The following is a 16,987-nucleotide window of genomic DNA, read 5'->3' on the forward strand; positions in this document are numbered from 1 at the left end:
CATTCTTGTTTTGATATAGAAACCACGCAATTTATGCTTATATTGTAAAAAATACTATAATTATTTTGAGTTTTTTTTATTACCTTTTTTGTTAATTCAACATTGTTGCTATTCGTCCTTTTGTTTTAGATGAAGGTGCATTTTCATATAAAAGTTATCAAAATCAAAGTATCAGACTCAGATTATAAATCTTATCTTACTGGGTAACCCGAAAATAAGTCCTTACGCACATGCCTTTTACAAACCATGGTGATTATGGCGGTACCGGTGATTTTTTGTTACAGTCCTGGATACACCTCGAGAATGCCTTAGGTAATGATCTCTTTTGACCTAATCTTTTTTCTAAATTTTTTCAAAAAAATATGTTGGACAGATTTATGGGATTCTATCTTTTTCCTGACGTTTTGTCCTAACTCAGTCGAGCATATTGCGGGAAAACAATATACTAATACTAGGCTATAGGATCAAGTTGCTACAGGAAATTCCATGACGTTAAATTGTTACATCACAACTAGCGTGTTAAATAAGTTATAATTTTCGAAGAAAAATTGGCTTTTTTTTTATTTTAACTTGTATGGGTAGCCAGAAAAGGCACTCAAGTCAGCTATGTTAATTTTTAAACTAATTACATAAGACGTATCCAATCTTCTCTTTATCTAGCATTTAAACCTGGCTTAGAAACTGCAAATGGCAAAGGTTCGCTTTCGATGTGTAAGAAAGGTTTTTGGAACAGTATATACTCTGCGTAGACATATCAATACGACTTTAAAATGGCGTTTTTAAAACGGACTAAATTCTATCCTTCTTTGGCATTGGATGAATACATAAAAAATATATAACAAGAACATTTTATGCCAAGAAAAAAAACTATATAATTCCTTTTTAAGAATTGAACATGCGCTAAAGGCTTCAATGTCAGTTTCAAAAATAGGAAACTGAACAGTTTATGTCTTCTTTTCATCAGGATTATCACTTACGACTACTTTAAATGAATAACGTCTGATAAAAAACAGAGTTATTTCGACCTTCATAACAAATATTTTATGAAAAGAAATCTTATATTTTTAGTGCCCTTCTTTACCTGCTGATACGTCTTGGTCAAATGCAAGAATGAGAAAATAGTTAATAAATGCTCAACTAAAAACTACGACTTTCAGCTCTACTATGGTTACTTTAAAAACACGAGAAAAGTAAGTTGAGCTCCACTTTAAAACTGGAATCTTATATATGAGGCAAAATTTGCAAATAGGTTCAGGCCTGGACAAGAATACTAACGAGACTTCAAGATATTGCTTTCCTTTACCTTATTTTTGTGATACAGCATTAAAACTAGATAAAAACATGATTTTTTTTGGAAAGGGTGGAGAAAAGACATAGAAAAAAAAACACGAAAATTATTCAATAAAACAAACAAATTTGTAACAATCTTCGTTAATCCAAAGAAGGGGGAAACAGGCCCGAAAACCAACCCTACAGAATATTCAAGTTAAATAAGTTCGAAAATTGAAAACTAATTTTAAATATGCATCAATTATTATTCTAAGATCCTTATAATGACCGTGGATATTTGTTTTTTCTGGTTGATTTCTATAAGCACTATTTTTTGAACTCACAGTCAGCGTGGGTTAAATGCTTTCTGCACAAAGAAATCCAATTTTCATGTTTTTCGAATTGAGGTAATTTCAAGATACTTCCATTCCCATTGCTCATGAATTAGTTAGCAACTAAATTGGAAAAAAGACGAAACTTCAACGTAGTGAATTGATCAACAAGTACAAGGTTTATTCAATACTGAAAAATACAATCAAATACAAGCATAATAACAGCGATAAACCCAGAACTTAACATTGGGGACATTCCTTATTTGGAAAGGAGTTCGTTGGAATTTTTGAGTAGCGCTCGGAAACGCAGGTTTTTAAGTGATTCTTACATAAACACCCGATTTTGACATATTTATAGAGAAGCTTAGTCCCTCATTTCCTAGAAAACATATCTGAAGTGCGATTTAGTAAAACGAAGAAAATATTAATGCGTCATCAATAAACATTGAAATTCAAAAAAAAAGAAAACACTAAATGATGATTTCCTAAAGTTACGTACGAACTTCGTCGAAATTTATATGCTTTGATTCCATTGCATGTTGTTGGGCTTCTTTCTCCCCTGTCAGGATCTTAGAACAGTCTAAACATATTAACAAAAAATCAGATGTACTTGTATACTGGTGACTAGCTCTTGCCTCAGCAGCAAGTTCTTCGGCTTCTTTTAATATTGACTCATCCTCTGTGGGAAATATCGTCTGAAGGACACCACCCTTAAAAAAGAAGATGAAACTACAATTGATGCTACACGACATTAGGGTTTTTCGTTTCGCGTGTCATCTCTCATCAACAATGATAACAATTCATTTTTCAATAATAAAAGGATGCACTTTTCAGCCAGGAATCCGAAAAGTATTTATGTGTTAAAGAAGGATCACACCCCTAATAAAATGAGGACTGCAAGTTGCAAGATACGTTTACCTTCCAATAAAACTTAGAAACGAGAGAAATTTAATGTAAAAACAGACTAAACAAGAGCTGAGTAATTAGGAAGATCCCTAACATCATTTTTTTCTTTATAGCCTTAGTTTGTAAAAAAAAGACATGAAAAAATATTAACTTAAAGTGAAAATTACACTTGAAGTGAAATTCAAGAAAACTTCGAAAATTACAAGTAATAATAACTACATATGACAATAACAAAATCACATGCAAAAATAATAGACATAATAAAAGGCAGAGTCAAAGATCATTTGTGAGCCCTCTAAGCAGACATATTGACAAAGTCCGCTTCCAAGATGTTTTTTTTTTTTTTTTTTTTACCTTAAAGCACCAATTCTGCGTTTACAGTTTCATAAGTATAGACCATAAATAAAAGTGCAGAGCCAAACAAAATCAATCATCAATTCATGATGCGATGAAGAAAAGCTAATGATCATAATGTTTGAAAATGATACGATCATGACCTTCAAAACTTAACAATCATGTTGATCTTAAGGCGCAATTTAAAAATTGAAAAGACGTGTTAATATTAACTGGATTAATCTGAAGTCTTCTGGCATTACCAACAACGCTTTAAGCAGCCCGAAGTACTGGTTTTGCCTGCCTACCAATGGGTAAAGGCAGGCATACTTAGCAGCCCCTACCCCTGGGGTGTAAGAGGGGACTCATCAGGTGAGACCTATGCCAATTTTAACTTGCTCCTGCATAGTTATTTGAAATTTGCTGTTAGATTGTGAACCATATCCTGCCTTATACCCAGCCTGCCATATACCACTGCTTACTCTGTACCTGTCTTGTTGTTCACATTAAGTATGTAATGAAAAGTCAAATCAAGCCACCCCGTGAACTTAGGTCAGACAGATCACTCCAATTCTCTGGATCAGAATCCCTTTCAGACCAAATACTCATGCTGACTAACCACATGAATAATATAAAAGTAAACACAAAATGTTAGCAGATTCACTGCATCCTGACAGCCTTAAATCTTCAGGTAAAGGGTTACTTGATGGCCTTATATTGGCCAAGATCTCTACCCAGGTAGATGAGGCTGTGACCAAAATGAAAGAGGAACAGGTATTCATGCAACATGATGTCACTATTTCTTCAGATAAGCTGGATGCAATCAAGCAGGATGTGTATGCTGGCCTCAATCTAGATCTTAGTAGTCTAGTTCATAAAACCCTTGAAAGCTATAATAAGCGCATATTTTCAATTGAATTTTCTTTGACTACTCTAGGGTCATCAATGAAAGACCTTGAGCTCTTTCAGGTCTATCTAGTCTAACCTGGCAAAATTAAATGACCGTTTTGAACAGCAGGCTTTGAGAAAGGCCATTGAAAACACTGAAAGTCAGTTCATGTCACTATGTGCTGGGAAATTTCCTGGCATACCAATTACCCAGTCTGATGTTGTATCAGCCAAAAGAATTGGCAAACCATCTGCCAAACCCAGACCCACAGTTGTAGAATTTTGTAATTTATGAATTTGCCAACTGCTTCTCAGACAAAAGAAGGATTTGAAAGGATCTGGGACACTATTTTCTGAGATGCTTACAAAACCACGCTTACAGCTTCTTTCATATGCCAAGTCAAAGCTTGGTTTATATAATGTTTGGTCCAGTAAAGGTGATATCTTGTATAAAACTCAGTCTGGAAGAGTAGTTAAGTTCAGTGATCAGGATGAAATTGATTTGTGTGCTGCAAATGCAGAGAATTAAAGTGATGGATTTTAGTTCACTTTGTTATAATGTGTTGAATTGTTTCTGTATGAATTTATTTTATGTTCTTACATTTTTCCTCTTTCACTCTTCACTGTCTTCACATAATTTTGACTTGTGCTATATTATGCTTTGGGGCAATACCTTGGATGATATGTCCCTTCCCATTAATATTGCTCTATGTTTGTTTGTGATTCTACCACCTTCATGTAGCTTGCTTTCTGTTATAATCTTCTCATGTCAGTATACTAATAGCTCACATAATTTAACTGGTTACACGTTATATTCTGTGCCACTCCTTTAATTAATATGTGCCTTTCCACTGATTTTTCTTTATGTTTGTTTGTGATCCTATCACCATCGTGTTGCATGGCTTCTAGAATGTTATTGTTATGTCTGCACACTTGCAGCTCATGGAATTTTTGACTGGTCCCATATTATATTTTGGGCCAGTATTATGATTGATATATGCCATCCTACTGAATTTTTTTTATTTTTGTTTTTGACCCTCTCACCTTCATGTAGGCCAATTTCTATCATATTTTTGTCATGTAAGCATAATTGCAGCTCTTATAATCTTGACTGGCTCCACATTATACTCTTGGCCAATACTTTGATCAATATATGCCATCCCACGATTATTTCTTTATTTATGTTTGTGATCATATCACCTTCATTTTGCCTTAATTCTACCATACTTTTTTTATGTGTTCACACGCAGATCACATAATTTTGATTGCTCATATCTATTTTGGTCTTATACTTTGAACATTGTGTCATACCATTGATATTTATTTATATTTGTTTGTGTTCCTATCACCTTCATGTATGCTATTTTCTATCACACTTTTATCATGTCAGCACACTTACAGCTCACAAAAATTTTACTGGTCCCATATTGTAAATTTAGCCTATTCTTCAAATATTATGAGCCATCCTACTAATGCCTCTTGTTTGTTGAGATCCTATTGCCTTTATGTAGCCTGATTTCTGTCATTGTTTGTCATGCCTGCACACTCACAGCTCATCTATTTCTGACTGGTGCCACATTATTTGACCTTTTTCTTTGGGTAATATTTGCCATCCCACTTATATTTCTTTATCTTTGTTTATGATTCCATCACCTTCAAGTGTACTATGGATATTGTGTCATTTGTGAATGTATTGTATGTCTCTGTTATGTGAGATAAATATGGGTGATTTCTCTTTCCTTTTGAATCCTTCTATTCTTAATTCAGTTATATTTGATCAACCAAGTAGTGCTGGTAAACAAGAGGCACACACTTCTGACCCTCTCCTTGAATCTATGGTTAGTTCTAGCTGTAATTATCACACCACCATTGATTATTGTGATAATATTATGCCCTCACTCTCTTCAAACAGTTGCTTTAATGTTTTTTGTTTGAATGTGCGTGGGATAAGAGATAAGTGGGACAGTCTTAAATCGTATCTGTGGTCTGATAATTCTTGCCCTTTTGATGTCATAGGCTTGACGGAAACATGGTTATCTGACAGTGATAATTTTACAGCTTATGATATGCATGGTTATATTGCTATTCATGTCCCTAGAATGGTAACAAAGTGTTCTGGGGGTATTTCTTTGTTCATAAAATCTAGTATTGAATTTTGTAGAAGATCTGACCTTGAATCCTTGTTTACATCGGTGGTGTCTAATAGTAGGACAGTTTATTCTCTTGTTATTGATCTGAAAAGCCAGTTTGCATGTGATACTGTTTGTTTGTTTTATAAGCCCCCTCCTTTTCCAACACATCTGTTCTGTGATTTGCTTGATCAGCTTTCTGGTGTGGTGACTTTCTCTAAAAAACGGATTTGTGTTTTGGGAGACTTTAATTGTAATATGTTAAATGTTGGATCAATTGATGAATGTGACCGTCTTTTTGATGTATTTTCTTCTTCTGGGCTACTTCCTTCAATTTTTTTTCCTTCTCGTGTTGACCCTTCAAGAAATTCTGCCACTTTAATAGATAATATTTTCACTTCTCATTCTCCTAGTTTGAAGTTCTCTTCTGGTCTTGTTTTCACTGATCTTTCTGATCACTTCCCTATTTATCTATCACTAGCTGTGCCTAAAACAGAGATTACTGTGGATGAGAAAGGCGAGTCTTCTTTTAGAACTTTTACAGATAAAGAAATTTCTACTTTAATACATAGTCTTCAGAGTAATGATTGGTCTAGCGTTCTTGAAGCTAATGATGCTGATTGTGCAACTAGATTATTTTTGTGTCGTATGGGAACTCTGTTGGATAAGCATTTTCCTCTTAGAAAGAGGCCAAGGAATTTTACACCTAAATGCCCATGGATGTCTAGAGGTCTGATCAATGCAACCCATATGAAGGCGTCTTTGTTCAAGGCTGCATGTAAAAGTAAGACACAGGAAGATCTTCTGAAGTATAAACATTATAAAAATGTGCTCACTTCTTCAGTTCGTTGAGCAAAAAAGCTGTATTTTTCGCGTCGAATTAATGAGTGTAAAGGGAATTTGCGCAAGGTTTGGACTGTAATTAATGAAGCTCTCTCCCGCAAGAAACTCAAACAATCTTTCCCATCTCTTTATAGGAAAGCTGATGGATCTGTTGTGGACAAAAAATCCTTAGCAAGTGCCTTCAATTCGTATTTCACCACACTTCCCTCAGTTCTCATTCCACCCCCGAGCAGAGTAAGTTGTTTTCCTGTGGCAGAGAAGTCTTTTTTCCTTTCCCCATGTAGTACTACTGAGATTTCTAATATTATTTCTCAACTTCCAAGCAGTTGTTCGGTAGATAGTTTTGGTTTGAGTAATAATGTCCTTAAAAAATCAGTCAGTTTGTTTCTCATCCCATCTCACACATAACTAACCTCTCTCTTTCTTCTGGTATTTTCCCTCATTTATTTAAAGTTGCTACTGTTATACCTTTGCATAAAAAAGGTAATTCTTCTCTAATTTCAAATTACAGACCTATTTCTCTTCTTCTCGTCATCTCAAAGGTTGTTGAAAAAGTAGTGTATCGTCGTCTCTCTTCATTTGTATTTAGTACTAATTCGACTGCTGGAAATTCTCTCATCACTAACCATCAGTATGGTTTTCGTCCCTCATTCTCTACCTTGCATGCACTTTCTGATGCAACTGAGTTTGTGCGTGTTAATCTGGACAAGGGCTTGTGTGTTTTGGGTCTATTCCTCGACTTTTCAAAGGCCTTTGATATGGTTGACCACAATGTTCTTCTGTCTAAACTATCTTTATTTGGAGTGCATGGAGTCCCACTAGAATGGTTTAGGTCCTACCTCTCAGAGAGATCTCAGTATGTTTTGGTAAACCGTACTTCTTCCTCTGCTTTACCTGTATTGAAAGGTGTCCCACAAGGCTCTGTGCTTGGACCACTTTTGTTTCTAATTTACATTAACGATCTTGTTGATGGTCTTCATCCCCATGTTCACCCTGTTCTTTTTGCTGATGACAGTAACTTTTTCATTGCTGCAGTGGACCTGCCATCTGCCACTTCTAAAGCTCAAGGTCTTCTTGATAAAGTAAAGGATTGATGCTGGTCAAATGGTATGGCTCTTAACAGCCGAAAGAGTGCCATTGTCAACTTCAGGACCCCTTACCGTATGCGAGACGTACAGGAGCCAATCACCCTGACTTTTGGGAACGATATTATACCACAAGCTACTATGGTGAAATTTCTTGGTGTGAATCTTGACTGTTTTCTTTCTTTTAAATCGCATATAACTCACACGCGTTCCTTAATCCTCCGCCAGTCTTTAATGTTGCACCGGAGTAACTCATTTCTTCCTCCTGATATTATGGTTTCTCTTTATTATGCTTTTATTTATCCTTACCTTTCTTATTGCTGCTCTGTCTGGGGTAATACTAATAAATCTCTTCTCTGCTCACTTCAAAGAGCCCAAAATAGGGCAGTGAAGGCTACTTTTCTTCTCTCTCGGCTTTATCCTTCCTCTGATCTCTATAATGATACTGGAATAGCTCCGCTGGATCATGTACTCTTTATTTTGCGCATTCTGCTTTTCTAGGTGCTCTCCCACCGCCCCTACAGCAGTTTTTCTCAGGTACTTTTCTTCTTTACGTAATTCTTCTCGACGATTTATTTTACCAAAACGATCTTCTACAGCAGCCCAGAGGTCTCCAGTATATCAATCAATTCTATTATGGAACTCCATCCCTTCGGATGTCCCTCTTTTTCTTTCTGCAAAGGCATTATTTCGTCGGGTCTTTCCAATTCAATAATTTTTCTCTCTCTTTATTAATCCTTTCCTAATTTGTAAGTCTCTTCTCTTCTTTTAAAATCATTTTCAGCTATATGTTAAATCTCCTTCTATATCTTCTATCTGTTAAATATCTTATCTATTCAATGTCCTTATCTTGTTCCAGTGTTTTTTGTGTTTTTATTTGTTTTTTGTTTTTTTTTTTATATATATATATTTTATAACAGTGTTTTATTCTTGTTCTCTGTGGTCCATTACAAACAAAGCTTCTTGGGCCTAGTAACCACTTTACTTTTGTAATAGTTTTTTTCTTTTAGTATCAATAAATTGATTGATTGATGACAAAAAATCCCTGACATCGTTCAAGGACTTAGGACTTACCACACAATTAATACACTAATATAAAACGAGCAACGCATCTTTTTGTTTCTATTTTATGTTTTTCGTCGATTTGATTTCTGAGCGACAGTATCCAAAAGTGCTGAAAATATTTTTTTAGAGCAATCCTTGAGAACGTTGGAGATATTCTAGAATTTATATAGGCTAAAACATCAGTTAACCCACATTAAAAACCCCCTCCCATTTTCGCACGCTTGGATAAATTGGAAAGATGAGGTGGAAAACTTTTTAAGAAAAACGAACAAAACAAAGGAACAATATTACAAATACAAGCTGTTATGGTAAAAATCTCGGCATATCCCCTTTGTACGTACTGACTATTCTTTAAAATAAAAGCATTTTTATCGGCAGCTTTTTATATACAAAAGAAAAGAAAATACAGAAATGTAACGAGAGATAATTTAGCTTTCAGTGCAACTGAACAAAATAATAAAGATGTAAAACAGTCCAATGCAGCAGATACCAGACCTAAGATAAGCTTGAATCTGTTGCAACAGGGAACTTACCACAACGGCTTCCATATACAGGACATCATAATGTATACCATCATAAATAAGCAAAACCCTCTGGCCATAATTTTGATCCTCTCCAAACTTGTTGATTATACCATGCTGAGTATCTACAACGGCTATTTCCATGCCAAAATAATTGGCTAGTACTGAACATTCAATACCTCCACCCCAGGAGTCATCTCTGTAAAAATTAGAACCATCAAAATGTCACTTTCATCATGTTTCCATTCTTAATGTATTACTTTCACAGACAGATCTGAAGATTAGTTATTTGGAAAATTTCCTGAGAAACCAAAGAGAACAGAGGGGGAATGCTAGATAGAAAGCTCAACATGATTAGGGAGAAACATATGAAGGACCAAGATTACCACGGAAGATTACCCTGACAGCGGAATTGTATATATCCGAAGCCATAAAAGTTGGCTGAGCCCAGATTCTTTCCATAATCCCGCAAATAGCGACAAAGAAATCTGCTTTTCACACTAAATTTCGACTGGTTTCCTACCTCCATATTACATTGACATAATTTCATAGATCTCTCTTTCAACATAAATCAAGCATTTATTTAGTCAATGTTTTCGATTTCGGTGGAAAATATTAACTAGGGTTCTGCAAAATTTCCAAATTAACAAAATGCGGTTTCGGATAGGCCTTTAATATGATTTCAAATATTACAAAAGGGAAAATTCCGCGCTGTTCAATTTTTTTCAACCACTCATTCTGACCCCGAAAAATATTTTTCGGGGGAATTTTCAAAATTACAGTAAGAAGGCATTTTAAGGTCAAAAATATCAAATTTGTACTAGGAAAGAGATCCCAAATTAGTCTTAAAGAGGATCTGGTCCTGTATCTACTCCGTCCGTGTGCAGATATGGTGTTAGAGCCACACGTTCTTGATTAGCGAAAAAAAGTGCATTAATAAATTACAATGCACAACAATAATGAGGAAAAGAAACTCACACACACAAAAAAGAAATACACACAGGAAATAAATTTTGAACACTAAGAGAGAGCAGAGCTCGATCAACTGTGTAACAAAGCAATTCAAAAAGGTACCGAAAATAAATTTACTTCCCAAAATTGCCTAACTAACCTGTAGCTCACATTACAAGGAGGATACTTTTAAGTAGGTAGAAAGAATCGCGCCAATACAATGCTTTTCCGTTCCTATGCAAGTTTTCAATTACTACGCCTTAATTGTATTACTACTACTAACAACTCACTGGGCACCAAGCCGTATGAGGGCTGGACACCAGCAAACGCTTCTCTCCCGCCCTAATCTCACCTTGTCTTAAGCTTTTTTAAGTAATTAAATTCATTTTAAGTCTTGAAAAAAAGGGGTATTATTAGCATAAGCCATCTAAATAGAAAAATAATAACTGAAACAATCAAATGACTTTCAGTCAGGTGTTACTTTGCAAAAGCCTTTGCAGAAAGGCTTTTGCAATTATAGTATAGTTTAATTTAGTTGCACAGTTGTAGGTAATTTTAATGTAAGGTATTTTTATTCAATTAATTAATGGATGGTTATATATTGTGCATACCAATAGCGATTGCTTTTCGTAAAATCAAGAGACACAGACATATTTTTTCCTGTCACATTGTTCTTGAAAAATTAAGCTTATTTCTTGCTCTATTTAATTTATCCGTTTGTATTTCACCAAGAGAATTTTAAAGCATGTATCTCTTCAATAGTAGTTAGGTACGTATATTAAACTATTAATTACACACAGGAAAAGTAGATGTCAGAATCGTTTCTTTTTCTTGACAGGAATTAGCTTGAGTCGACAGCTTGTTACTCTTACCGATTTGCATTCATACACTTATAATGTGCAAGTACTATGAATAAACATCGAATTTTAAATGCTCGAACGTACCTCATGATCCACTGGCAGTATTCAAGAGGTGGTTTTCCTAAAAAAGCGGCTGAATAAATTTCAGGGTTAGATTGTATTGTCGACATGACTACTTCTCGCAGGTACGATGCTTGAGATAGGTCCACTTTACCTGTGAAGTACTTGTTACGATAAGTGTTAGCAAAGATAAATAAATCGCCGTGATAATACTATAGAGCAGATATGATTTTTTTTTTAATTTTGCTCCCTTTGAGCTCCTAAGCTCAAGTGAGTCATTAATCACAGGTGCATTTGCACATATTCATCAGCTTTACGCAGATTTTTCTGCTTTACAAAACGTACAGGATATCCAGCATGACGGAGAGATAAACATTAATTACTTTTAGAAGATGAATTGAATTTTCATGCTATAAAATGGAGCTGCTTTACTCAGCTGCTTACAGAAATTTTTAACAGGATTTCCCTTGTTTAGTTAAGAAGGTTGCGGTGTAACTCAATCCTATTTAATTCAACCCAAATTCAATTTACCCCTGCAACATCTTAGTTTAGGTTCAATGGGGAGAGGGATAAATTTACTGTAGTTGACTATATCTAAAGGAATTGTTCTAACAAGACAAAAATAGTACCATAACATTTCTTATTTTATGTTCTTTCTAAATACCATGGTCGCTTTTCTGAGAATAAACCCCAACCGCTCCCCTGATGGTTTCATATGGAGCCCTAAGATATACATTAAACTAAAAGAAAGCACTAAGACATGTTTCTATTAAACAGATTTTCAGGTTTCTTTCCATTAGTGTCATCATTTTTAAATCGGTTCAAGTAATATTTTATATAACATTTTTATTTTCAAAATTTTGGCGGGAAGGTTTTCACAGGGCGAAGAATGCGAGAAAACCGGCTAACAAAGAAGAGATAATAATCATCACCAAATACAAAATAGCAAAGAAATATATTTTTAGGGCTTTATCTGGAACCATCAGGGGACGTTATAGGAGTGAATTTCCAGAAGATTGATCATGATATTTGAAAGCAAGCAAAATAAGAAACCTAATGGTACTACTTTCATTTTATCAGAGTATTTCCTTTAGATATGCACAACCACAGTATATTTATGGAATGGCGTTTTGAGTTGAATAGGGGTTGAGTTAAATTTAGGTTGAGTTGAACGAGGGCTGAGTTGAATTTGGGTTGAATAATACGTAAACAACTAATAGATAACATGCCCCAACGAAGGATCGACGAACCTTGTCTTTGCTCTTCTGTAAAATTGTACAAATTTCAAATGACCTTGAGAATTTGAAATTTCAATGAATTGAGTTTATGGGTCTTCATACATAAATAAAACAAAAATTTTAGGAGGAAGGGGTGCATCAAAGAATTTTCTCCTCGGATTAACTGAAATATAAAAAATGAGCATTTTTAGGCAACTATTTCACCATTTTCCTTTCCATTGGTGAGACAGAAATTCTTTCAAACCAATCTAAGAGTGGATGTGATTTCCCATAAAAGTTTGTGCTTCTGCAGAGATGTGATCATACACGCATGCCGAGGTATAGGGGGGTTTCACCTAAATTGCTTTAAAAAAACCCACGGAAAAATTCAAAAAAAATTGACATAAAATGCTACTATCTTGCATACTGATCTCCTCCCTCCCAAGAGGGAGACTTTTACTTTGCGTATCTATGAGTACGATTATAAAGGCTTTAAGAAGGACAAAGTACAAAATATCAAATGCAAATAACAGCGCAAAAATGAATAAAGAACTTTTATAGTTGGAAGGTTGATAAAAATGAAAAAAGCATAGCTAAGAATCCCTTTCAAACCTTGATTCTCAAAGTTAGAATACTATTTTCACAAATATACATATCTTCTAATAAGAAATATCCAAGTATCTTTGAAAAATCCTACTTAGGAAAAGTTTATCTTATTGTAATTTATTCTTTAATGGAATAAAACGTGGCAATTCTTTGTTAATATGCATAGTTTTTCATTTCTTTGAGTCTTCTTTTTCTCTTTTACTTTCAGAAATTAATGATACTTTTGTAACAATACTCAAGTTTGAGCTTGGCTTTGTAACGTTGGTCGATAGGGAACGGTTTTCTTGCTCATATAGCCTTCTAATTAATCACTCTAAGATCTGTAATTCTACACTGCTTGTACATAGGAAGGCACATATGATCACATATACCTTGTACATATGTACATACCTTGTACATTGTACATATACCTTGTACACTGCTTGTACATAGGAAGGCACATATGATCACATATACTTGTACATATGATCACAGATACCGATCTCAGAGCTTCCTTTGCCTGAATTCTCTTATAGTCAAAAAATTGCGTCAATTAGCATATTTAGTGAAAGGTCTTAATTGTTCATAGATACATTGTAGAGGTACTTTTGTTTGCGCTTGAAATAAGACAGTATCATTGAAGTTGACTTGGCTTGTAAACAACACAGGGCGATGTATTTCAATTTTTATATTAGCTATAAATCAAAATTTTTACATTAAACAATACGGGAAAACTGACAGGAGAAAACAAAGGAAATAAAAAAAGTCATCTCGGCTGACATATCTGCATATTTTAAAATTTTTTAGAAGATCGTAAAATTTTGGCTTTCTCCATTTTCGGAACAGGAAAAAAAAGATACAGAGTTCCATCAATAGGCTTTCAGCAGTCAATTTTCTACCAGCCCTTGTCACTCCATTTTCTGCGGGATGAACATATTAGGACAATAAAATGAAGAACAATTAAGTCTGTTTTTACCCCGAAGATACTAGGTCGTACCTCAGAAAATATAGCAGATAGAAAAATTTTGACTGGGTCATTTGATATGTGGCGACTAGGTTTTGATAGAGGACAGCCAATCTAAATATTCCCAAAAACGTCCAAAAGCGAATTATTATAGCCACAAAAATATTATTTGCGTTTACTTTATTTATTTCTTATTTATTTCTCTGCTTTTTCCCTCGTTCATTTGCCTTACTTTCTGGCTTTAATTCAATTCCAAATTTTGGCTAATTAAGTTTGTTTTGAATTTTCTATTTCTGCTGGGTAATACTGTGCTGTCAACTGCACTAGTAATTTCACTTCCTAATATGTACATTTGATCATGAGGTTTTGCTGTGGAAGAAGAGAGTTGAAAAGAAAAGTACTTTTTACACCTGAATATTTAAGTTTCCATAAATTTTAATATTAACCTCTTTTCGTGAAATCTCTCTAAGGCAGCACTACAGTGATTAATTTTTGTTTCTTCTACACTTATAAATAGTCAATTGAAACTTATTATACCTGTCAAACAGAAACTGACACTTGTAAACAAACAGGAATTGTCTGAAGGGATTACTTTTCTGGTCAAAAAACCATGCTTTGACTTGCTAAGCTGTTTCACCGCACTCGGAGAAGCTCCTTTATCTTCGAGCTTATCGATTTCTTCTTTTTTGGGAGGCTAGAACAATGAAAAAATTAATTGTAGAATTATGAAGAAGAAGAATATCATATATTAGTCAGACCTATAGGTATGTTTCTTTTTATTATAAATGTCATTAAAAAAATTATAAGCTCAAAATTCCTTGGTGAAAAATTGACGTAGTTAGAAGTTAAGATTTTAAGGGTTAAGACCTTGAAACTGGAATTATAAAATAGGGTTCCGTGAAACTGAGCCCTGATTTAACTGACACTGTGCAACTCAATACATTAAACTGAGCCTTCGTGCAACTCAACCCTATTTAACTGAATGCCCGTTCAAGTCAATCCCTGTTTAACCAAGCGCCCATTCAACTCCATCCCCATGCAACTCAACGCTAATTAAAGTCAAACCCTGAGCAATTCAACTATGATCAAATCAAAACACTCACAACCCTCATTCAACTCAGCCCTCCAATTCAATCCTTGCTTAAATCAACCATCATGCAACTGAACCACCTTGCAATTCAGCCCATTGCGTTATGTTGGATTACCTAACTGGAGGAACTTGAATTTTCACTGCATATGTTCATTTGCCAAGTTATTCAATTTTATATTTTTAATGCTTAATTCCATTTCTCTTCTTATGTAGACCTATAATTTGCAGATTGACTAAATAGTGTGAGCATCCGTGCTACATAACAAGGAGAGGCGAAAACAGGTGCTTTCTTTATTATCTTAGCTATCATTTATTGTGCTTTACACAGACAGGTGCACAACGATCTGTTTATTAGAGGGGGGAGGGCGGAAGATTTTTCCAGGAGGAAACTATTTCGCTTTATATTTTTTCTATTTTTTTAAAGCAGCCCTCTTAATAAATCTTGAGAAGTGAAACCCCTCCCCCTCTTTGCACGTCGGTATGTTTAGGTAGCTTAGGCTCTCTTTTTCAATCAATCCGGAACAGAAATAGAACTGTGTTAAAGTAGGGTGTGAAATCCATGCATATACATTATATATTCTTTTTTGTAGTTCTAAAAAGCTCAAGAGTTTACTTCAAGAACTGAAACTTAAAACATAAGAGGACAAACAGAAATATATTATAATATATTGGAAGATACTGAAGGAGAATACCAGTATTTACAGATTCCAGTTTCACAAAACATTCGTAGATCCTGATAACCTAAAACATACAATAAAAAAAACGCACGTAAGATACAGGTCCCTTAAAATCTGAAAAAAAACCTGGATGAAAAAATTCATCCAAAGCTATATCTATCATTTGTATGTTCGATGTGATTATTCATTTTCATTTCTGTTCTTTTGGGGTTTCAATTATTTGTTCACATTAACTTCTGTTCGTTTCAAACGTGCATTTATTCTATCACAAAAAACAATAATAAAGCAGATCGGAAAAAAACAAGGTTTAGCGATTTTGGGGAATTACGAATCAATACCATTCATTTATTCAAATATTTTACCCTGCTAGGTTTATTTTTCCTATTAAAATTTAAGCTGATCAGAGACAAAACAAATATAGCCTATAAACAAATATGGGCCTCACAGATTTATATAAAAAATTATTTTCAATAGTGTTAGTCATCAATCAAGTCCCCCAGTCCCGGTGTACATGCCCTGTAAGTTTCAAGCCTAACAGTGATGAATAAAATTTTAGGCCTGTTTTAACGCTTCACGAATCGATACTGCAAAAATTCATTTTTTTAAAGCAATGTTTGATCCCTCTTTTACTTTTTTGAGCATTTATTACTTAGAACTGGGAGTAAGGATTAAATTCAGTTTAATCGTTCGTAGATTCAAATTACTGCAGCTTGAACTTATGTTATTTTTTCGTTAATGGAGAATTTTTACAGCACTCATTTAAGCAAAGCTAATCTAAAGCATATCTCAAGAACAAGCGCTAATTTTGAAGATTTTTGTTTTTTAAGATTCTCTTGGCTCTCTGTCTAGACGTAGCTTTAAAGCTGATCAGGAAGCACTTATTTATAGTTTTTGAAATCTGCGTCTGCAAATGTTTGCTGGCACTTTTTTGGGAACACTTTTGTCCAATACATTTTTAAATTAAGCTTCCTTTGGCTTAGGGAATTACGGTAGCAAGTTTCAAATTGATCAAGGACAACGAATTTTTCTGTCCGTTTCTGGATCTTCTAATACCCTCCCATTCTCAAATATGTATGGTCCTTCTAGTCCAAACGACAATCTTGAAAGCTTCAAGCCAATCACAAAAAGTGTTCTGGTTCTTTTTAGGGCTCATTAGAAGAGGGACCGATGTCCCAGACTAAAATTTTTCTTTTACTTTAGAGTTCATTTGGC

The 16,987-nt window shown here is 34.5% G+C and overlaps 1 protein-coding gene across 1 annotated transcript; it reads right to left on the reverse strand.

The window, feature by feature from the left end:
* Positions 1-1,761: 1,761 nt before the first annotated feature.
* On the reverse strand, positions 1,762-14,702 carry LOC136034641 (ubiquitin thioesterase Otu1-like; the record flags this gene model as incomplete). Its single annotated transcript, XM_065715942.1, is given in 4 exon segments — positions 1,762-2,311; positions 9,384-9,570; positions 11,267-11,396; positions 14,546-14,702. Coding segments are annotated over 4 exon segments (693 nt in total), but the record flags the coding sequence as incomplete, so codon positions are not given.
* Positions 14,703-16,987: the final 2,285 nt, after the last annotated feature.

The sequence above is a fragment of the Artemia franciscana genome, chromosome 13, assembly GCF_032884065.1.
Source record: "Artemia franciscana chromosome 13, ASM3288406v1, whole genome shotgun sequence".
Taxonomy (NCBI): Eukaryota; Metazoa; Arthropoda; class Branchiopoda; order Anostraca; family Artemiidae; genus Artemia; species Artemia franciscana.